This window comes from Oryx dammah, unplaced genomic scaffold (genome assembly GCF_014754425.2).
Source record: "Oryx dammah isolate SB20612 unplaced genomic scaffold, SCBI_Odam_1.1 HiC_scaffold_27, whole genome shotgun sequence".
NCBI lineage: Eukaryota > Metazoa > Chordata > Mammalia > Artiodactyla > Bovidae > Oryx > Oryx dammah.
The window spans coordinates 112,095,528-112,119,623 of record NW_024070211.1 but is presented as its reverse complement, the minus strand read 5'-3'; the positions used below and the strand labels follow the sequence as shown (position 1 = coordinate 112,119,623).

The window sequence follows — 24,096 nt, the reverse complement described above, 5'->3', positions numbered from 1 at the left end:
TTCTAGGAGGTTTAATAAGACAAATGCAGTTGTACAAATCATATTGGAATGGATAGAAATTAGGGTATCTGTAGAGAAATAATATTGAAAAGGTGATCTCAGGACATGTAGGAACCTGAAAGTTGGGCTAAGGCATTAGCAGTCTTGGAATTTCACTTTCTATGGCTGGCAGTGGACCATCATTAAAGGTTCGGAGCAACAGAGTGGTTTGAACAAGAAAAAGAAAGGAAGGGACTTTTCAAAATTAAAAGACATTGAAGATATAGAAACCAGAGACAATGACCTGGGTCCTTGATGAAGTCCAAAGACATTCAGTTGGGGACTGGACTTGGATTCAGTGGGGGCTGTTATTAAGAAAAATCATACTAGCAACTGGGCGTGATAATGGTGTGGCTTTTGCATGGAAAAGTCTACATTTTCAAAAGTGTCTGCTGAAATGTATATATATGACTAGAAGAAGAAAATATGGCAAAATGATTGTATGAAAATATCTATCAAGTTAATAATAATCACATTCAAGTATTAAAGTTTAATATTAATTAAATCAAAGTGATGAAAATACAGGTGTTAACTGTATCATCCTGTATGTCTGAAATTTGTCATAATAAAAAGTAAACTGAAAAAGTTCTGTGTAAGTCAGGTGTAGGGTAAACCAAGGGTGAAATAATGAAGATTCACAGCCATTGAGCCATCTTTGCCCTCAGGTCAAGGGTGATGAGGCCCTCAGCCAGGGGGCTGCAGCAGGGAGAGAAAGGAAAGAGAATGAGCGCTACAGAGAAAGGAGCAAGGGATGGACCAGTGATTAACCTCAGTGGGTGGAGGTGAGAGAAGAGAGGGCTCCAAACAGTGGAGGCCTAGCACCTCGTATGGGAGGACAGTGAAGTTATGAACGGGAATTCAGCAGAAGGACGGTTTGTGGGAATCACCACGTGCTCCATTATCGACACTGTGAGTGCATGATACCAGCAGGACGACCTGGTGGAAAGAAAACCAGCAGTCATTTGGAAAGTTACGCTGCCTTTTCTAAGACTCAAATGGAGGTACTGGCTTCAGGAAGGATCTGTATCAGTTGCAAGAAAGGATGCAACGATCGAGGGGAGAGTATAGAGAAAAAAAGAAGAACAGCCACGGCTGGACTCGAGTAGTGACTGAATTTCCAGATGAGGGGAAGAAGTACCCATGAAAGAGACAAGAAAACAAGTGGCCAGAGAGACAGGAGAAAACCAGGATAATTCGGTGGAGCTGGGACCCAAGGGAGAATGGAGACAACATGGAAACGCTTACTCAGTCACAGTGAATGGGGACTAGTAATGACTGAGTCTGGCTATTGGTTGGTCACTGGAGAATTTAGATGGCTCGAGTTGGAAGTCAGGCTTTGAGGGGTTAAAGAGTCACTGGTGTTGAGAAAATAGTAGCTCACATCATTTGGGTTCTTATCATACACCCAGTGCCCTTCTAAATGAAGAGTCCCAGGTGGGGAGGTGTTAAAAATCTGCCCGCTAAAACAGGAGATGTGGGTTTGATCCCTGGGTCAGGAAGATCTGCTGGAGGAGGAAATAGCAACCCACTCCTGGATTCTTGCTGGGAAAATCCCACAGATAGCGGAGCCTGGTGGGCTACAAACCATGGGGCTGCAAAGGCTTGGAAGTGACTGAGTACCACGCAGGCACCCTTCTAGACATTCGACGCATGCGCTTCTTTCAGTCTCCCAAGCAATCCTATGAGGAAACCGAGGCGCAGAGACATTAAGTGCCTTGCCAGCAGCCACACAGCTAGGAAACAGCACAACTGGGATTTTCAACTTTGTTACCGATCATCCCTAGATCAGCCAGAAGAGAAAAAATCAAGAACAGGAGAAGAAATGAAAGGAAAGAAAGACCTCTCCTCCAACATCCACCTCTCCAAGGACAGAAGAAAAACTGAGAAGGAGAATGCACAGGCTGCCCAGAAGCATGAAACAGAGGGAAAGGGAGCTCACTTCAGATCCGGATCAAGCAAGAAGGGTCACCTGTAGAGAGTGATCAGTTTGAACGAGAGAGTGGGAATTCAAGGAGGTATTCAAGAAGACATGAAGGGTGGCTCTGGCTCTGAGATGCTTGGAGTGGAAGCACTGCTTGATCCACCAGTGTGTCAGCGTTGAACTGCTACAGCATCAGAAACCCCAAGGCTTGCTGCTTTATCACACACACATGGACAAGAGCCAAGTTAAGGGACCCAGAGCCTCAACAAGCAACTCTCAGGGATAGTACTGAGTGCTAAAAAGATGTTTCCAACATGCATGAACAGATAGACTCAGGACACAAAATTACTTTGAGTCTAGTGGGCACCCATTAGGAAAGAATATCACAAAGAAAAACTTTCTTTCTTTTATGAGCAGCCAGAGACCGGTCTCCTACGAAAGGCTCCGAATTTGAAGAGAGCACGATTTAAGAAGAATAAAGGATGATTCATGCTGCTTCTTCCCTTAAGAGCATCAAAATAAGCAAGAGGTGGGGCACTGAGGTGTCTACATGTGACTGAGATAAACACAGTTCATGAGTCCCATTTTAAAAGAGCCTCCAAACCATACTTTAAGATGAAGGTCCTTTGAGAAACATGCTGAAGTTCCAACTAGCACCAGAGCATACTTCCCTCTATCAGCTAAGCCCACATAATTATATTGTAGGAACAATTTTTTAAAAGAACCCAAGAATGGGCTGGCGGATCTGTTTATCCACAAAAGAGTCTGGAGATTTATTCTGTCAAGCTGGTGTTGGACATACTTTTTTGTCACATGAAAACACATACCGCACAACAAATTTTTAGATACAAGTGTTCACATTTTTCACTTACTGTCATTGTTAGAGCCCGTTTCCATAACACCATAAGGAGGAGCCAGAAGTCCTGCCATGTACTGCCGATATTTCTGAAAGACAAGGTTGTAAACTCAGTGCACAGATATTTACTCTCTTTGAGCATTCATGTGTTTACATGTTAAAAAGAAGAAAAGCTGGATGTCAGTAAGCATCTGAGTCTTGTATTTATAGAGCCATGAAGCGTGCTGTCTGGGCTCTGTGGCCTAAAATAAAAATGCTATGTTCTAAAGAGGTCTTCCCAGATGAGACTGAAAGTGCCCCTGCCTGGGGAGGGGGTTCTATTGCAGCCCACTCCTTCACGTGTTTGTGACTGATTAACCAAACAGTGTGGGCTTTTACCCTCCCCTCCACCTTCTGGCTGGCTTCTCATTCTCTCAAACACGTGCTTAGGTTTTTGTGGAGGAAAAAGCCATTTGGTTTTTATAGATGCAGATACAAATAAAAGTGCCACCTTCCTAACAGGTGAATGGCACTCAATCGACTGTCTTTCAAAACAAAAAGAAATGCATCTCTAGAAAGTGTCTGATGTAAAAGAAGCTGATTCACTACCATTTGCCAGCTTCCTTTTACACTGTACACCTGCCCGTTATGTGACCTCCAAAGAACCTGTGGTATGTTGTCAAATAGCATAGTTTGGCTTCATTTAGAACTATTTAGATCCTTCTGAATTTTCTCCCTCTGACTTTTGGTCCAGATGTGCTTTAAAACCTGAGGCTCAGTGATATATATTAGCGCCGGGAGTCTGTGCTGTTTTGAAGGAATAAGGCTTGGTGAGCATACAGCAAGCAGATCAAGCTCCCAGTGAGAGAGAAGTGACATTTACGAAGAATGGAATATGAGTGCGAGACATCCTCTCTTCTCAGGTAATAAATACAGCCTCCTCCCCTTGCAGAATGAAAGCTGGGCAACTTTATTTGTTGCGTAGTGTCATGTATATTTATGGTTTATAATTACGATGGCACATAAATGTTAAATAGCATAAAAAGAATCAACACTTCATAATGTGCTTGTGGGTTACACAAACGTCAGCAGAAAAGACTTCATCTGTAGCAATGGGCAGCTGGCAGCACGCAGTATTTGAGCAGCCATCTGGCCCATTTGGTAGATTTGAATGGTGTTTGTAATGTAACATTGATGAGCTCTCAAAAGAGCCTTCTTCTAGTCAAGAAGTGACTAGCTTTTTTTTTTTAATCCTTTTTTCTTCTTCTGAGGCAACTATACTAACACCTGCGTGCAGACATTCAAAATCATGATTTCTCTCTGCCTCTGAGTTAACTAATCACTCAAACATACCCATGGGACCAATCCATCACCCTGAATTCCTGACATTTCCTTTTGATAATTTCCTCGTTCTGCTTTTCCTTTTTCTTATGATACCATCTACTCTTCTTCCTCATGAGAAAGCACCGGGCAAAGCACATTTCTGGGCATAATGTTATGCTGGACTCTGAAAATACAGGCTCAGAGAGAGCAGATGGGGGCTAGGTTACGTTCTAAGAAGGTTCTATGACCCCCTACAACCTTTTGAGGTATTCCTCTCACTGTTAGCAACTCCATTAACAGGCTCCTGAAAGAAATAATTCATGTTAAATTAAAGGAGCAATTTTGCTTTGCTTAGAAATGTTTTGGATGCAGCAAACGCACTTGTCTTGGGCACCTCGAAATCAATTTCCATGAACTCCACGGAAGCACCTTCCTGACTCCTAAGTGAACAGGACTCTGCCTTCCTTCAGCTCCATAGCATGGGGTCTAGGGTTTGCTCATGGAGCATGTTACCAGAGCTGTCACTCCTGGGAAGGGAAAACAGAGCAGCCACTCAGGGAGCAGAGTGCGGGCTGCGTTCTGGCACGCAGATGCACTGAGCACCCACTGTGCCCTCACTGCACCCTAGACACTGGGCTCCCTGCAGAGGTGGGCAGGCATGGCCCTGTGCACTTAGAAAGCATCACTCTCCTACAACAGCACAGGAGGACTGCTGCACTCAGTACAGGGTACTCTGTCTTGCACATAATAGAAAGTTAATATATATCTGTTGGCTTTTGGAATGTGAATGGAAATTTTCATACATACATAAAAATAGAATACCACACCACATACTTAACATACAGCCTCAATAACTGTTAACTCATGACTAATGTTATTTCATCTACAATCCTATCCACTTGCCCCTTCCAGAGTTATTTTGAAGCAATTCCAGATATCATATCATTTAATCCACATATATTTCAATAGGAATCTCTAAAAGGAAAGGATTCTATTTTTCCCCCAAAACAAAACCATAAGACCACTATCTCAACTAAGAAATGTAACATCTCCATAATATTTGGTCAGGTTCAAATGTCTAATTGCTTTATATATGTCATTGCTGAATTGAATTTATAAATAACTTATTAGATACATAGATGAATGGAACAGAAAAGAGTGCCCCAAAATAATACATACATGGCCACTTAATTTACAACAAAGGAGCCAAGAATATACAGTGGGGAAGGGACAGACTCCTCAATAAATGGTGTTGGGCAAACTGGACAGCCACTTGCGAAAGAATGAAACCGGACCACAGTTCAGTGCAGTGGCTCAGTCATGTCCGACTCTTTGTGACCCCATGAACAGCAACACGCCAAGCCTCCCTGTCTATCACCAACTCCTGGAGTCCACAAACCCATGTCCATGAGTTGGTGATGCCATCCAATCATCTCATCCTCTGTCGTCCCCTTCTCCTCCTGCCTTCAATCTTTCCCAGCATCAGGGTCTTTTCAAATGAGTTCATTCTTTGCATCAGCTGGCCAAAGTATTGGAGTTTCAGCTTCAGCATCAGTCCTACCAATGAATATTCAGGACTGATCTCCTTTAGGATGGACTGGTTGGATCTCCTTGCAGTCCAAGGGACTCTCAAGAGTTTTCTCCAACACCACAATTCAAAAGCATCAATTCTTTATAGTCCAACTCTCACATCCATACATGACCACTGGAAAAACTATAGCTTTGACCAGAAGGACCTTTGTTGACAAAGCTTTTCAGTATGCTGTCTAGGCTGGCATAACTTTCCTTCCAAGGAGTAAATATCTTTTAATTTCATGGCTGCAGTCACCATCTGCAGTGATTTTGGAGCCCAGAAAAATAAAGTCAGCCACTGTTTCCACTGTTTCCCCATCTATTTGCTATGAAGTGATGGGACCAGATGCCATGATCTTCGTTTTCTGAATGTTGAGCTTTAAGCCAACTTTTTCTTTCTCCCCTTTCACTTTCATCAACTGGACCACAATCTTACACAAAAATTAACTCCAAGTGGATGAAAGTCTCAAACACAAGTCCTGAAACCATAAAACTTCTGGAAGAAATCATAGGCTGTAGGCTCCTTGACATTGGTCTTGGTAACGTGTTTTTTGGATTTAACACCAAATGTAAAGGCAACCAGAGCAAAAATCAGTAAGTGGGACTACGTTAAACTGAAAAGTATTTGCATGGCAAAGGAAACAATCAACAAATGAAAAGGCAAGGTATTAAATGGCAGAAAATGTTTACAAATCATATATCTGATAAGGGGTTAATATCCAAATAAATGAATATAAAAAATGCAAACTCATAGATACAGAGACTAGACTGGTGACTGCCAGAGGTGGAGGGTGAAGCATTGGTGAAATGGGGTTTAAAACCTATTTCTGCAGAACCCTGAGCTCCTGGAGGACACTCAGGCAAGGCAGCACATAAGCAGAGCCTTCAGCTCCTATGGCAACTTGAGTGTCTTCACTTTTAGCTGATATAGAATTTAGAGTTCCAAGAGTAATTTCATTTGAAAGATGACTTTTGCTTCTGAAAAGTAAAAGTCTACAAACAACAAGATTAAATAATCTTCAAACTGCTAGCCAAAAAGATGCTATTCAGAGAAGGCATTTCTTCTTCCATGAAGAAATCAACAAAGACCAAATCAGGATTTGCCTATGAAGTGCTAGGGGGGAGAGGAATAAATTGGGAGATTAGGGACTGACACATATGTACCACTATATATAAAATAGGTCACTAATAAGGACTTACTGTAGAGCACAGGGAATGCTACTCAATGCTCCATAATGGCCCATGCTGCTAAGTCACTTCAGTCGTGTCTGACTCTGTGCGACCCCATAGACAGCAGCCCACCAGGCTCCCCCGTCCCTGGGGTTCTCCAGGCAAGAACACTGAAGTGGGTTGCCATTTCCATCTCCAATGCATGAAAGTGAAAAGTGAAAGTGAAGTCACTCAGTCGTGTCTGACTCTTCGAGACCCCATGGACTGCAGTCCACCAGGCTCCTCCATCCATGGGACTTTCCAGGCAAGAGTACTGGAGTGGGGTGCCATCGCCTTCTCCAATAATGGCCCATATGGGATAAGAATTTTAAAAAGAGTGGATATATGTATACGTATAATGGATTCAGTTTTCTGCATAGCATAAACTAATACAACATTGTAAATCAACTATAATCCAAATTTTAAAAAAAGAAAAAAAAAAAAAAGGGTTAGACATCTATGGTTGTAGACTGGCCAGATGACAAGTTAGCAACAGAACTGGAAGAACTAAGAATTTAACTAAGATGCATCATAGTGTAATGCTGACCTTCTCCAAGTGAGGTGTACAGACCCCCAGTGTAGCACCCAGCAGGACAAGAGGGGGTGTGACAGGGGTTAACAGAAGCTCTTCCTAGAGCTTAAATTTTATTCTATGTCAAGTAGTTGAAAGGACTACTTTTATACTTTTATATTATGGAGCAGAAAACTAAATTTGCATACATTTTAAAGATTAAAGCATGCAACTTCAAAGAAATTTGAGCTTGCTGCTGGCTGCTTCTAGCTACAAAGGGTCTAGACCCCGGGCATTATGTATTGATTTCCTCTGCATTCAGAGAACTTCAGTGGAAAAACCCAAGTGCCTCTAATGTAATGGAAAGCGTGCAGATGCTGGATTCACACAAGAACAGAGTCAGTCCTGATTCTGCCATATGCTATCTACGTGAACTTAAGTAAGTTACCTCAGTTTCCTGGGTAAGGAACTTGGGATAATAGCAGCTATCTTTCAGGGCCACTGGGAGGATGAGAAATAAACTCTAAAGAAGTGCCCAGCATACACTAGGGACTTAATAAATGATTGCTGATGATAATAAAAAAAATAATGAGGAGGAGGAGAAGAAACAATAAACAATCAAGAATTGATCAAACAAATCCCAGTATATTTGATGATATATCCCAGGCAGAGTCTCCAGCTTTAGGGAAAAATACTCTCTAGGTGACTTTTTATTACTGAGGCCACTGATACACACACAACATAAAGATCCACAATACATCCACTGACCTGTCTAGTAAAAGGAGCTATAAAAATAACATCTTAAAGAGTAGATATTCTTAAGTCATTTTACAATTTACTGCCTATTTTCATACCCACATGGGAAAATAGTCCAAGGAGAAAGGAAGAGCACAGGAGAGTAAACCCAGAAATAACTGAACAAAAATCAGTAAAACCTTGTAGCCATCAGAACAGTTTTTGGTTTACAAAATCTTAAAAAAAAAAAAAATCTCTAAATTACAATTGGCCAGTTTATAAGGCAAAGTCAGTGAATGGAAGAAGTCCTCAGGCTAGAGAGGCTAGAAGCCTGTCCTAGATGGAGGGGAGAGATGTGCCACTGACTATCTTAATGTTTTCTGAGAAAGCTGAGAAAAGACAAAGTATGACAGTCTTCAGTTCAGGTCAGTTGCTCAGTCGTGTCCGACTCTTTGCGACCCCATGAATCGCAGCACGCCAGGCCTCCCTGTCCATCACCAACTCCTGGAGTTCACTGAGACTCACGTCCATCGAGTCCGTGATGCCATCCAGCCATCTCATCCTGGGTCGTCCCCTTCTCCTCCTGCCCCCAATCCCTCCCAGCATCAGGGTCGTTTCCAGTGAGTCAACAAACCTCATCCATCTCTCAGCTCCTTCACTTCCCCATCAAGGCCACTGAGCAATGCTGGCTGGAAGGCTGTCAGACCAGCCACCAGGCCAAGGGAAGCTGGGGGTAACCCAACTCTGCTCCAGAGTCTGGAGCCCCAGCCTGGTCCGCTCCCTCCCAGAGCAGGAAACACTTCTCTACACAGTGGCCCCACATGGCCCAGCTGTAGCCCAGCAGCCAGATACAAAAGTTGGGTGGCATATGCTGGAGGAGCAGGCATAGTAGAGATATGTCACATTCTAAAGGCCAGTCTCAATTTGCCAAGCAGGGGACTTCCCTGGAGATCAGTGGTTAAGACTTCACCTTCCAATGCAAGGGGTACAGGTTACAACCCAGGTCAGGGAGTTAAGATCCTACAGGCCTCGTGGCCAAAAGAACAAAAACATAAAACAGAAGCAATATTGTCACAAATTCTATAAAGCCTTTAAAAATGGTTCACATTAAAAAAAAAAAATCTTAAAAAAAAAAATTGCCAAACAGGACTCACAGAGAATAAAGGAAGGCGGGCAGCTTGAACCCTGGCTGAATCCTCTGTGACAAGAGAAGGGGTTCCTGTAGGGCAGAACTCCCCACCCTGGACGTCGAGACCTTCCTAACACACTGAGGCCTTTCCTAGATGTTCTCCGGGCTGCTGCCCGCTGCCAAGGCATCTAGGCTGCCAGCATGCCACGGTCACCATGCTCCCAGCAGCCAGGCAGAGACCTCGGCTTCCAATACTGGCCTTCCCAGCAACTCTCCCCTTTCACCACCAACTCTATCCACCTAGGAGATCACCAAGTTGTAGGAAAAGCATAAATACCATCCTTAGGTTGGGATATCAGCACTAGAAGAACATGACAAACAGAAGTCATGAGGACTCTGGACAGGCCTTGCTGTAAACACCTGAGGGCAGGAGGGACGCACGTGCGCTCAGACCAGGGACACACTCATGACAGCCCGTGGTGGGCAGTGTCCAGGGTTGGGGAAGAACAGAGGGGGCTGCACCGGAGGTGTGGGGATATGTCTGTCATATGTACCAGTCACTACATCTGTACTAGATTCCCCCAAAGTAGTGGAGCTGAGTTCATGAAATGTAATAACAAACAAGTCACCTGGACTTTCTCTGAAAATATCCTGAGTATGCGGTAGAAGAACTTAGAACAGGGATATAAAATTCAGGCCCCCCTCTTTTTGTTTGTTTCTTGGCAGTAGTTATTTCTTTACAACTTCCATATGCTATGTAAGGTATGCTGGGGAAATGGACATAGAACACTGCTCTAAAGTCCCAGAGATCTGGAGAATTTTTACATGTGTGAAGCATAGATGAGAGGGGAGAAACACAACGCGGTTGTAAAGGGAAATCTCCCAGGAGAATTTTCCTGTTTACCCTTTTAGAGCCGTATGGACTGCTTCTCTCACAGCAGGTCACTGGCTGGACCAGTTCACCTCTTATGCCAACTTCTTTTGCTTCCTTGTTTCTTGATTTCTATAGCATTGACCTCACAGGGCACAAAGAACTTTCATCGCCTCTTCTTCAGTGATGTTTAATTCATCCTTTGGCTCCACTACAGCTATTTCTAAATGGAGGCAGACTTCTGCTTGCCAACTCCTGGCCATTTTAAATTTATGAGCAACCTGCAAGGGCTGTAGTTTGGAGGGTGATAATGGCAACAACAGCTCTAATGGAGGAAGTTTTCCAAACCTGAATCACTTAGGAATCCTAGAGTAAAGCCTGAGTGAGATGATACTGCAAGTGAGCAAATACAGTCTCCCTCCAAAATCTTCTGTTTGAAACTCTCTCTCCTACTGGCCTCTGAAGGTGCAGAGATCCCAACCAAAAGGTGGAGGGACCCTCAAGTACGCTCAGGTGAGATCAGGGCTGCAAAGAATATAGTTAGGCAGCCCTCGCTCAATCACAGAGATGAAGTCAGATTAGCCCTGAAGGAAAGGAAGGGGAAAATGCATTCACTTAATCAGTCAAGGAGATGAGAGAGGCACAGTGGGGTCCTCATAGAGGTGTCCTCATGGGCTTTGCATCTAGTGAGGGGACAGCCATTCTCATCTGATCATACAGTCATCTCAGCGCAGGAGCTAGAAGGAAAAAAGTACACTGAAAATGTGGCTGGGTGGTGGAGCATGGGGCAAGTTCAGATATGGGGCTCAGGGCAAGGACATGGAATATGAGACTGAGGAGGCTTGGAGGTAAGAACCAGGGGGCCTTCCAGGTAGAGGGAACAGGGGTGGTGTGGAGACAAAAGTATGTCTGGCAAGAGAGAGGAAGTCACTACGGACAGAGCAGTGTTCAGGCCAAACGGCGAGGCTTGGAGGCCATGATGGAGGTTTGGAGCATTATTCTCGTACAACTGGAAGCGGTTTAAGTGGAGAAGTGACAAGGACAGAGAAGTGTTTTTAACAGATCATTCTGGCTGCTGTGTGGAGAACGGTTTTGATGGGAAAACAAGAAAGGCATTAAGCCCTTAAGGGCAGGACAGGCCTGGATGTGGCCCCTCAAAGGGGCCTGAGTCTGAGGGAGAAGGAAGAGAGAGGAACGTGGACAGAGGGTGGCCTTGTTCCTCAAGGCCAAACAATCTCCAACCACCTTAGACTTACCGATAATAAAGACTCAGATTTCTTGCTGAAGCACACTCAACACACGGGCACTTTTAATATGACTAAAAGGTTGGGGGATTTCAGGGCACTCACTGGAATGATTGTATTAATAATTTTAAGTTAGTGCACACCCTGCATCTTTGAGTATGATTTAGTTAGCCATGTGATTCAGTTAGCCACTCATCTTTGACTGAGTTAGTCATAAGCTTCTCTTAGAAACATTCAAATTGAGAGGAAGACACACACAGTAGGTCAATGCTACTTAATTTAGTCATAAAATAAATGGCTCTGGAGCTGTTACTGCACAGGAAATCCTCCTCACCTCTCTTTTTGCTAAGCCTGAACTTACCACAGTCCATCTAATGTATAAATGAGATTATAAGCACTGTCTCTACATAGCTGCTGCCTCCTTGTTTACAGAAAAACCTGCTGATTGACATTTTATTTAACCATATTTGTCTTCAAAGTGATGGATATATAGTCATTCTCAATTAAAATGATCAATCCCAGTGCTTATGAAACTAACAAGAATATTGTAAAACATATCATGGGAACAAGCAAATTTCAAGTAAGTGTTTAAATGTTGACACAGAACTAGCATGCATCAGTCATTTAAAAACCTAAAATAAAGGATCATTTCACAGAAAGTAATAGCCTGAGACTGTCATAAGAACACAGAAGAAGCTACCAACATTTTGGTTTTGCTTTCTTGCTCTACAATGTACTTTATAACGGGCAGTAGGCAGAGCAGGAGGTGGATGGTGAGGAGTGATTCGGGAGGTGTTGTGGTCTGGATGCATCCCGTCAAATTCGTATGTTGAAATTCCCAACGTAATGTTGTTAGGAGGTAGGACCTGTGGGAGGTGTTTAAGTGTGAGAGTGAAGGATCAGCGCTCTTCTAAGAGCTCCCTAGCCCCTCCTGCCAGGCGGGGTCACAAGGGGGAGTGTGCATCCCGAGAGGGCCCTCAGCAGAGGGCTGGCATCCTGACCTCAGACTGCCAGCCTCCACAACCGGGAAGAATCATTTTCTGTTGTTTAAAAGCCACCCCGTCTGTGCTATTTTGCTATAGCAGCCCGAACAGACTAAGACAGTGGGGTAGGAGGACTTTTCCTGGCCCAAACACATACCTGAACTTCCCAATTAACAGGCACTTCTTTAGTTTTTGACTTTGTCCCTCAAAACTTGAAACCACTGGGTCACAGGTACTATGCATTTCTGTGCTTATTTCCTCTAGAAGCATCCACCAGCTTCCCAGCTGTCCTATCTCCTTAATCCCAATCCTACCCTGAAAGCCCAGGGGGCATACAGGATTCCAGCTTTTGCCGCATTCATGAATGGACAACAGCAGTCCTTTTTCCTCTCTAGGATGTTGACGGAGCTCTACAGCCTGGAGTTGGCCACTTCCCAGCTTCAAATATGCTAGACCTTTGGAGCCTTTGTACTTGAATTTACTAACTCCTGCAGCGTTCTGCTCACACACATGGTGCCTTACTTTCTCCATCTCCCTCCACAGGTAACATTTCTATTCTGCTCCAGATTGTGGTAAACAACCTTGAGACATCCTTGTCGATCCAACACACACTGACTGCCTATATCTGGGGAATCATGGTAATACAGCCCTGTGTGGTTCTGGAAGCTTCTGTCTATTATGGAATACTATACCCCTTGAATCCCTTGAGTGGTTCCTGGTTCCTGTCATCTCTCCATGTTAGATCATCCTGAACTTTTTGCTATTAAAGAAGAGACAGGAGAAGCATGAAGATCAGTTGATGCTGATAAAACAAGACCTAAACTCAACTCATCAAAAATCTCTAAATACTAATCAATTTTGTTATTTAAAAGAACGTACAGTGGGATAGAGCAGCCGGTCTGCTCTACCAGAATTAGCACCAAAATGCACTCGTTAGTGAAAATTTAGTTTTAAGAGACCCATGTATGAATCTAGCTGGAAAAAACTGGCAGCCATATATAAATAGATGATGGTATAAAATGATTCATTTTATATATCCAACTTATTTTTTTTTCATATTTCTGCCTATTGCTATTGCTTTCTAAGCCACATTTTTAAATAAGTTTGCCTTTTGATTTTGTTCTAACTACCATTTCTATCTCCCACTCTTCCTCTCTAGTATAAAAATTGTTATTACTATAAAATTTACAAAAGCACGTGCTAAAAAATTTAAACTACATGGTTTGTAAAATGAAAAAAATGATTCTCCCCTTTCACTCCCCTCCACCTACTGACCTACCCCACTACTGCTGAGTTAACCACTGCTGACACTCATTTCTTCTGTGGATCATATGGTACATTACAGTTTGTCCTTTCCCTCTCCAATAATATATTTTGGATAGCTTTTGCTATCAGAACACATTTTACTATTATTGCTTTCTTGTTAGACACTTCATTTTTTTGGCTATACTCCCATTTAGCCCAACTGGGGGAAATCTGGAAAATATATTGAGTCTGCATTGGCAACAGATCTTCTCTGAGTTGGAGGCAAAAAGATAAAGATCATATACACAGCTCTTATCAAGCGGTGATTTCAGTTGTATTCTTGACAATGAGATAGAACTATAAAAATTTAATTCCAAGGCCAACAAATATGCAAGCATATCACTCAGAAAATGTCTTTGATCTTTCTGATGGCTTTATCTAATTGGTGTCATTATGTTGTAACTCCATCGACTGCCAACTGCATTTTTCTGTAAACTTGGCAAAGGCTTCCCATGTCATACATTTGAAGAAAAAACATTGCCTGTGCTCTCTCCCCTAAGACTGTCAGAAGAAAAAAAGAAATTTAATTAAATTTCAATCTCTGACAGTTTAAAATAATAGAACAGAAATTATAAAACATTATGGATGGTGGCTGAATATTATTAGTGTTAAAAGGAACCAGATTTACTGATTTTGATAACAGTGTTATGGGTTATATAAGAAAATGTCCTTGTTCTATTGGAACATACCCTGAAATATTTAATATTTAGGAATAAAGGGAGTACAATGTCTCAACTTAGAAATGATTCCGAAAAAAATAAAAAAGAGACAAAGAGTGATAAAGCAAATGGGGCAAAATGTAAATAATTCGCAAAATTGAAACAAAAGGCTTAGGGGAATACTTCATATTATTCTGAGTGTATTTGAAATAATAATAAAATTAAAAGTTTTTAAGAAATGACAAGAAATCAGAGTTGAAACTTATAAATGATTACTCTCAGGGCATTTGGGGGCTTCCCTGGGGATTCAGATGGTAAAGAATCTGCCTGCAAGGCGGGAGACTTGGGTTCAATCCCTGAGTCTGGACGATCCCCTGGAGCAGGGAATGGCTACCTACTCCACTCTTCTTGTCTGGAGAATGCCACAGACAGAGGAATCTGGAGGGCTACAGTCCCTGGGGCCACAGAGTCAGACACGCCTGAGCGGACACACTTGCGGCATTTATTCTGTCAACATCAGCCTTCCCCAACTCAGCTCAGTTACAGGCTCCGCCCCCAATTGGCAGGTCCAGCGGCCTCTGTCTCTCCCGCGGATGGTTACCGAAGTGGAAGCCCTGTCCCTACCAGCTGGGAAGATCCAGGGCGGTCCCTGGGTGTCTAGGTATCTAGCATGTGGGGCGGAGGGGTGCAGGAGTGGAAAGGGCTACAGAGTCACAGCCTCCCCCAGATCCCATCCGGTGTGCTTGGTCCCATTGCTGGGCTTTGACCCTGACTTCGTATGTGTCCATTCCTTTGCTGGGACTCAAGTCCGACTCTCGGTGAAGTCCACAGCCTGCTTGTCCTTGCCTGTCCCTTTCCTGGAAGGTATTTGTTGTGCCTTGTATCTCTAATTCTAGGCTGTAATACTGCCCAACCTTGACGGACGACTCCAAACTGCAATGCAGTCACTTGGTCCAGTGTTTGTTTGTTCTTCCTCTGCTGGCAAACTTTTCTCCAGGCCTCAGCCACCAGACCAGAGGACCCTCTTGGTCTCAATGCCATCCTGGATCAAGGGGACTTTTCTGGGCTCTTCGAGTAGTCATTTTGATTGCTGCCACAGCCCTCGGGGGTCAGCCTTACAGATTCTGTGTCCAGGTTTTCCGGGAAGTCCCTTCTGTTTTCCTTGCATTCTCCACTCTGGGCTGTCTTGAGGCCTGAGGACACCAGCTGTTCCATCTCCAGTGCAGGCAGAGCTGAGGAGTCCAACTGTCCCACACAGAGGAACCTCTGATCACACACAAACACAGGCTGATTTCTGCTGCAATCTAGAAACTCAACTTCAAATGTCAACTCTCAGAAAATAGCTAAGCTACACTGGGCTTTCCTATAAATTCTCTCTCTAGCACTACAAGGAAAGGAACAACCTTTCCACCAATCAACACAAAATCTAAACAATGATACAAGTGTGCTGTGCTTATGAAAACCCAAAGTATAAAACATGAATTTGTGTTTTTCAACACTTGTAATATGTAAGTATTCTTGATTTTATTACAGGTTTAAATAAAATTCCTGATGATTTAAAAATATCATATTTTGCCCTAATCTATATGGGGCTTCCCTGGTGGCTCAGATAAGTAAAGAATCTGCCTGCAATGCAGGAGACCTGGGTTCGATCCCTGGGTCAGGAAGATCCCCTGGAGGGGAGCATGGCAATCCACTCCACTATTCTTGCTTGGAGAATCCCCATGGACAGAGGAGCCTGGTGGGCTACAGTCCACGGGGTAGCAGAGTCAGGCACAACTGAGCTACTAAGCACAGCACTTATGGACATGGGTTTTGGCTCAGACAGTAAAGACTCTGCATGCAATGCAGGAAATCCCAGGTCTGATTCCTGGGTCAGGTAGATCCCTTGGAGAAGGGAATGTCTACCCACTCCAGTATTCTTGCCTGGAGAATTCCATGGACAGAGAAGCCTGGCAGGCTACAGTCCATGGGGCTACAAAGAGTCAGACATGAGTGGGTAACTAATACTTTCACACTACTTTCATTGAATACACTGAGGTATATTTAGGCTGGGAGAAAAAAATTAAAGCACATTGCATCAGAGAATTGGAACGATTTGGAAAGAAAACTTCAGGGGGTGGAGGGGCACATTATTAAATATTCCTTATAAGCCTCACTGGGAGAGGAGATATTGCCAACTACTTTTACACACAGCACAAAGCTGATGTGGACAAAAAAAGGATTCTTCCTGTAGTGAAAATGTCAAGCTGAAAATGACATCTTTAAGGAGAGATGTGGGGATAGCCCATGAGGAGGGCAGCCAAGTGAGGGACCCTGAATCTGGACCCAGGGACCCATAAAGAGTCTTGCCTGAACCTTCTCTGCCCACCCTCAACCCCCTACCAAATGATGACATTCTGGTTCATCTTTGCTCTTTCCTCCAAGCAGAGATGGGTCAGTCCAGCCTATCTACATCCCAAAGAGCTGGGACTCCTGCCCAAGTGCCTCTTCACTGCATGTATGGGTGTAGGGAGCTGGTCAAAGGGAAGGAAATTAATCTAAAAGAAAATGCTGACTGGAGGGTCCTGTCCAAATGGGCCCACAGAGCAATGGGGGCCTGGAGAAAGGTATGGAGTTGTGGGGGAGGGTGGAGAGAAGAAAGCACCAATAGAGTTACTCAGAGCCAGAGCCAGAGCTACTCAGATGTTACTTACATCCATCCTGATGTTTGACCTCTAAACCCCCGATGTGGAGTGTGTGTGTGGGGGTGCTGGGTGGCTGGTGGGGTGCTCTCAGAGGTACAGGACTCGGCAACCATGCTGGACTTCCTGGCTTTCCTACGCTGACCCCAGCACCTTCCCTTCTCAAGTGTGGCCCTCCTTGCCATCTGGTTATCTATGGTGATCTCCACCTCCCTTTCAGATCTTTGTCATGATCTTGTTTTGACAATCTTCCATCCTGATGTTTGACCTCTAAACCCCCGATCTCCTTTATGGAAATCCTCTTGGTACCTACATCCCTATTCTCAGCTTGGATCCACTTCTGGCCACTGGTTCTCCTGCTATCCCCATCCCAAACCAGACTCCACACAGTTGGGCTCAGGTTGCTCCAATGCCCAGCTTCCAGCCTGCAGGCCCACCCCTCTGATGCTGCCAAATAACATGGTTCCTCCGAACATCTCAGCCCCAAACTTGTCATGCTGCCATTTATGCTTCTCAGCTGCAGTTGACAAGAGAGTTGTCTGCACACTGTAAAGTGCCATCAGATGCTATTTCTGAGTATTACATACAGATACAAACTGGAGAAGGCAACTCCAAAGATGAGAATTTCTATTTAAAAGCATCCTAGAGAATGTCCACCTCCACTTCATTAGTTTACCCAAAGCTGAGTCTGCAGAGAACACTAACTGTGGTGTAGTTTGTCTTTTGGGGGTGACAAAAATGTTCTAAGATTGATTGTGGTAATGGTACTGCAACATACTAAAAGCTATTGAATCATACACTGTAAGTGGACACATGGTATGGTCTGTGTATTGTGTCACAATAATGCTGCTTAAAAGAAAGAAAACCCTAAATGGTCTACAGGGTGTGACCCTAACTTACCCACTATATCCACCTGGCTGTCGGAGGGAGGGATCAAAGATGTCATTTTCCAGAAATCCTGGGTAGGCTCTGCTGAAGCATATACCCTGATTTTACCTGCATGAAGCCCCAGGCTGACCATCCCTCCTGCAGGCAGCTCCCCATGCAGGAACACTGCACACCAAGAGGATTGGCATGTGTAGGTTTCTTGATGCCTATAGCATGCAGAGCTACGCCTACTTTTTTCAGCATTTGATTTTTCCAAACAAAAGGAGAAACCAAGCACATAAAACCCAACAGTGAATTGATGAGCAACTTTGCATATATATAGAATTTCCGGGCAATAAAGCATGCTCTCCAACAAGCTTGTCTTTGTTTAGAGGAAAATTATGCTTTGCTTTCACACAATGCCCTCTGCCAAGCCCAGTGTGCCCTCCTAATTTAAATTAGTCTTTCAATTGTATGATCGTTCCAAAAGAAACTAATTTTCACTACACTCATTCAGGGAACTTAACCAAAACTTGCATTTTTGTTGGGGGAGGTGGCAAACCCACACAGTGAGGTTTTCTGCTTTGCTACAGTTTTAAGATTAATCATTTTCTGAATATCTATAAATATTATTTTGATTATGTGAATGACTTTAAATAGCTGTTTATGAAAAACTCACAATACTGTAAGTCTGCAAAGAAATAAGCCTAATATAAAATGTGAGCAAGAGAATGATACCCAAATTGCACAATTATATTCTAATTTGTAGATTATAATTCAGTGTGCCATAATAATTTATCCTGAAAATTATGTTATCTCAAAAAGAAAGATTAAAAAACTGATTAAGATAACTTTTCTCACAAATCCTAAAACACTTCATTCCCTGGGTAATTTCATTCTGTCCTACCTCAATAAGGACATTTCAAATCAAAGACCTCAGATGGAAGGTTAATAAATCTTGACGGCTTCAATAGGCTGTTTTCTTATTGTATGTTAAATTCTGTGTGAAGTTCAGCAGTTCATATAATCTAGCATGAAATGGAGGGTTTAAAAAAAAAGTTTAGAACTTGGCTATTCAAAAAATGTCTTAATGGTATCTATTCCTCACTACTGGGATATTTCCCAGAAAGGGCACCATTTCACTATAGTTTTTTCTAAACAGAGCTATGATAGAAGGGAATACCATGACCTTGGGGAGCATGAGAAATCTGATCAACAGTGGCTTAATTTTTTTTAATTGTCATAAATATACAGCTCATTCTATAAATTCAAAATCTGGACAAGTCAATCATTCTAAATGGCTTTGGGGCAAATTCTGTTAGTTTGTTTTTTTTGGAGAAAGTGTTATTTTTATCCTTCGCCTTTCTAACTCCCTCCTTTCCTATACAAAACAAGATATTCATTGCTGAATGCCCTTGGTAACCTAAGCATATATATCCTGGGGACAAATTACGTCAGCATAAAATTCAGAATTGGCAGTCTCAGAGAACAGAGTCAGAAGTAGGTTTGCTATTCAGAAAATCAAACCATTTTAGTGATAATTAAAATCACAGAAAATTATGAATGGAACTCAGGAAATACATCTTTTTTGGCAGGTTCATATGCATCACAAATCAATACATACAGTTTAATCTCAGGTAGAGCAGGCATTGTAAAGATTCACCAAAAGCAAGGAGTAACTGAACACTCAACTCTTGGGTAGCGGAGGCTGCAAAGGTGGAAAAAGGGTCTCACATGCCTTAAAAAATATTTCCTGGCTCTGTTTTCTAGCAGTTGCCTGTGACAAGTTCCAAAGAGCCAAAGTTTTAATTAAATACTATAGAAAAGTAGGATGCCACATCCCTTAAAAAAAAATCAGAGTGGCTCACAACAGGACAGGGAATCAAGAGTAAGTACTAAAAGCAGAATCCAGCTGTTGTCTCCAAAAGATTAAAAACAAAGAAGAATTGAAAACATTAAAGCAAAATGGTCGCAGGGATGCTGCCAAGGGAGCATTTAAAACAGACCCAGAAAGTAACAACAAATCGCTCCCCTCTCTGCCACCTTCCCTCACATACCAGAAGCCATAGGGAGAGCTCGAAAGAAAATTCAAAACACACTTCTTCTGTTTGGTATACTTTGAAGATACTCAGAGGACAAAGCATCAATCAGTCAATGAACACATAGAAAGTTTAAGACAGTTCAAGTCCAATTTTGTGATAATTATTATATAATGTTCATTGCCCACTTTAGAGGCCAAAATAGTGTGTGCAAATGCCTAAGTAAGTAGGAGCTTTTTTCAAAAGGTTGGCACACACTGGTATAAGAAAACAGATGGCAAGACATCTACGCCATTATTTTGGGCTTCTCTGAAATGCCCCCTTGGAGCAAAGATTTCAGCACCCACCTCTCACAATGTCACAGATGAGCTTTCTCTTCTCATTAAAATTTTATTCTTGCAGTCAGTCTCAAAGCTCATGGCAGACTAAATTCCTATTCAGACTGAAATGAATGTATCATTTTTTCCCCTACTTCTCCAGAGTCACTTATATGCACTTCCAAAATAAATCTTTGGCTTTTTACAAAGTGACTCTTCTACTCTCTCTCACTGAATCCTTTCCTCTAGAAGGAAGGGAAGTGGGAGGGGGTGCGGAAGGAAAGGAAGGCAAGGAAGAAAAACATAAGAACCAGAATTATAACCAGAATAAAGCTTAGCCCTGATTTTCTACTGTAAGCCTTACAGTAAAAGGTAGTTTAAAATTCAGATTCAATACCAGCAAGTTAACTGATGTAATACACCACATTAACAAAATGAAGGGTAAAAATCATATTCTCATCTCAACAAATATAGAAAGAACATTTGACAAAACTCATCATCCTCTCAAAATAAAAAACTCTCAACAAAGTGGGTATAGATGGAACACATCTCAATAAAAAGGCCATACACAACAAGCCCACAGCTAATATCATATTCAACATAAAAAGCTGAAATCTTTTCCTCTATGATCAGAACGCCCATTCTCACCACTTTTATTAAACATGGTATTGGAAGTCCTAGTCAAAGCAATTATTCAAGAAAAAAAATAAAGGAAGCATTCATACCCTAAAAGAGAAGTAAAACTATTATTTATATATGATATACCACATTTATATACATATATAACCTTAAAGATGCCACCAAAAAACTGTTAGAATAAACACATTCAGTAAAGTTGCAGGATACAAAATCAATACACAGAAATCTGTGGCATTTCTATACACTAATAATGAACTATCAGAAAGAAAAACTAAGAAAACAATCATATTTACAATTGCAGCTAAAATACCTGGGAATAATGTTAACCAAAGAGTTGAAAGATCTGTATATTGAAAACTACTAGAAAATAATGAAAGAAATTGAAGAAGACACAAATAAATGGAAAGACAGTCCAAGCTCATAGATTGGAAGAATTAATATTGTTAAAATGTTCATACTACTCTAAGTAATATACAGATTCAATGCAATCCCTACCAAAATTCTAATGGCATTTTTCACAGAAATAGAACAAACCTAAAATATATCTGAAACCACAGAGACTCTGAATAGCCAAAGCAATCTTGAGAAAGAACAAAGCTGTAGGTATCATACTCCCTCAAACTATATTAAAAATTTATGGTAATTTAAACAGTATGGTATTGGCATAAAAACAGACACAGAGATCAATGGAACAAAACAGAGAACCCAGAAATAAACCCACATGTATAGGGTCAATTAATTTATGACACAGGAACCAAGAATATACAATGGAGAAAGGATAGTCTTCCCAGAAAAATGGTGTTGGGAAAACTGGGCAGCCTCATGCAAAAGAATGAAACTATATCACTATCTCATACCATTCACAAAAATTAACTCAAAATGGATTAAAGACTTGAATGTAAGACATGAAACCATAGAACTCTTAGAAGAAAATATAAGCAGTAAGCTCCTTGACACTGGTCATGGTGATAATTTTTGGAATTAATATCAAAAGCAAAAGTCAAAGCAAAGGCAAAGCAAAAATCAACACGTGGTACTATAGCAAACTGAAAAGCTTCTGCACAAGAAAGGAAATCAACAAAATGAAAAGGCAATCTACAGACTGGGAGAAAATATCCACAAATACTATATCTGATAAGGAGTTAACACCTAAAATTTATAAAGAACTCATGCAACTCAATACAAAACAACCAAACAACTCAATTAAATGATGGGCAGAGGGTTTGGACATTTTTCCAAAGAAGACATCTGGGTGCCAACAGGTACATGAAAAAGTGCTCAACATCACTGAGGATGTGGGGGAAAGGGAACCCTTGTGCACTCCCACTCTTGGTGGGAATGTAAGTTGAGACAGTCACTACGGAAAACAGCACAGAGTTTCCTCAAAAAAATTAAAAGTGGAATTATAATATGATCCAGCAATTCTACTTTTTGTATTTATCCAAAAGAGATAAAAATTCTAACTCAAAAAGTTACCTGCATGCCCGTGTTCACTGCAGCACTATCTACACTAGCCAAGTTGTGGAAACAACGTGTCCATCAATGAGTGAATGGATCATGAAAATGCGGTGTGTGTGTGCACACTTGCATACATATGGTTGTATGTCAATTATATTGCAATTACATAAAGAATCTGAAAGTCAATTTAATACGAAAGCAATATTACATAGTGCAGAATGCCTAAAATCTCTGATCAGAGGTGTATTATTGTCAAGTGTCTATTTTTCATCCATGAGGAAGTTATGAGTGAACTTAAAAGGTTTCTCCACAGACCCATATATAGCATTCATCAGACTCTAATGTTCTCTGTAGAACACTCTACACCAAACAGGCAGTAAGCATGTTACCTGAATGGTGGAAGAAGAAGCAAGAAGGTAGCATAGTAGTTTATGGGGACAAGGCTATGGATCACCCTAGAAACGATGTACAACTGACAATTGTGACGAGTCTTGCCCATGATGTGTCCTATGGATGCACAGATATAAAGCTCAACATTCAGAAAATGAAGATCATGGCATCTGGTGCCATCACTTCATGGGAAATAGATGGGGAAACAGTGGAAACAGTGTCAGACTTTATTTTTTTCGGCTCCAAAATCACTGCAGATGGTGACTGCAGCCATGAAATTAAAAGACGCTTACTCCTTGGAAGGAAAGTTATGACCAAACTAGAGAGCATATTCAAAAGCAGAGACATTACTTTGCCAACTAAGGTCCGTCTAGTCAAGGCTATGGTTTTCCCAGTGGTCATGTATGGATGTGAGAGTTGGAGTGTGAAGAAAGCTGAGTGCCGAAGAATTGATGCTTCTGAACTGTGGTGTTGGAGAAGACTCTTGAGAGTCCCTTGGACTGCAAGGAGATCCAACCAGTCCATTCTGAAGGAGATCAGCCCTGGGATTTCTTTGGAAGGAATGATGCTAAAGCTGAAACTCCAGTACTTTGGCCACCTCATGGGAAGAGTTGACTCATTGGGAAAGACTCTGATGCTGGCATGGATTAGGGGCAGGAGGAGAAGGGGATGACCGAGGATGAGATGGCTAGATGGCATCACCGACTCGATGGACGCGAGTCTGAGTGAACTCCAGGAGTTGGTGATGGACAGGGAGGCCTGGCGTGCTGCGATTCATGGGGTCGCAAAGAGTCGGACACGACTGAGCGACTGAACCGAACTGACCTACCAAGCATTTGAGCAGAATTTTCTCTACCTTGGACCTCAAGGATTGGACTGTAGCATTGTGAATGCAATATTCCAATGAGGAAGGTGAAGGTTGGAGGTGCACTTGGAAGTGAAAACCATACTGGTGGTAGCAGGGAATCTAGCCATGATGAAAGGAATCAGGTTTCAATAAAGGTACTTTAGAGGCATATTTCTTCAAGTCTTTGAGGCATTCTTGAAACGCTTTCTTCTGAAGAAGACAAGGATGTTAAGATTTGCCCCAAAGAAATGCATTATATTGAATATGACAGTAGCTAATATGCCCCTGAGACCCTAGCTAAATAAAAAGACATTAAAAAAAAATAGAAATAAAGTTGTCTTAACATTAAAAAGAAAAAGAGTCTAGAATCTTGAGTCAAGACTCTTGTGCTCACCTCCCTTGGTTTGGGGCAGCACTCTGTGGGTCTGCTTTGTAAGCTGCAGAGGGCAGCAGGAATGCAGGTGCTCTTGTTACAAGGTTTCAGGAATGTTTTCTTTGCCCCCCACCAGCTTCCACTGT

The 24,096-nt window shown here is 42.2% G+C and overlaps 1 protein-coding gene across 4 annotated transcripts in view; it reads right to left on the bottom strand.

Annotated features, from left to right (window-relative positions):
* Nucleotides 1-24,096, bottom strand: part of RAPGEF4 (Rap guanine nucleotide exchange factor 4) — a 331,531-nt gene that overhangs the window by 140,515 nt on the left and 166,920 nt on the right. For all 4 annotated transcript variants that reach the window (XM_040229358.1, XM_040229357.1, XM_040229361.1 and 1 more), the window contains one exon: nucleotides 2,833-2,905. In XM_040229358.1, the coding sequence (XP_040085292.1) occupies nucleotides 2,833-2,905 (73 nt within the window). The remainder of the gene's footprint in view (nucleotides 1-2,832; nucleotides 2,906-24,096) is intronic.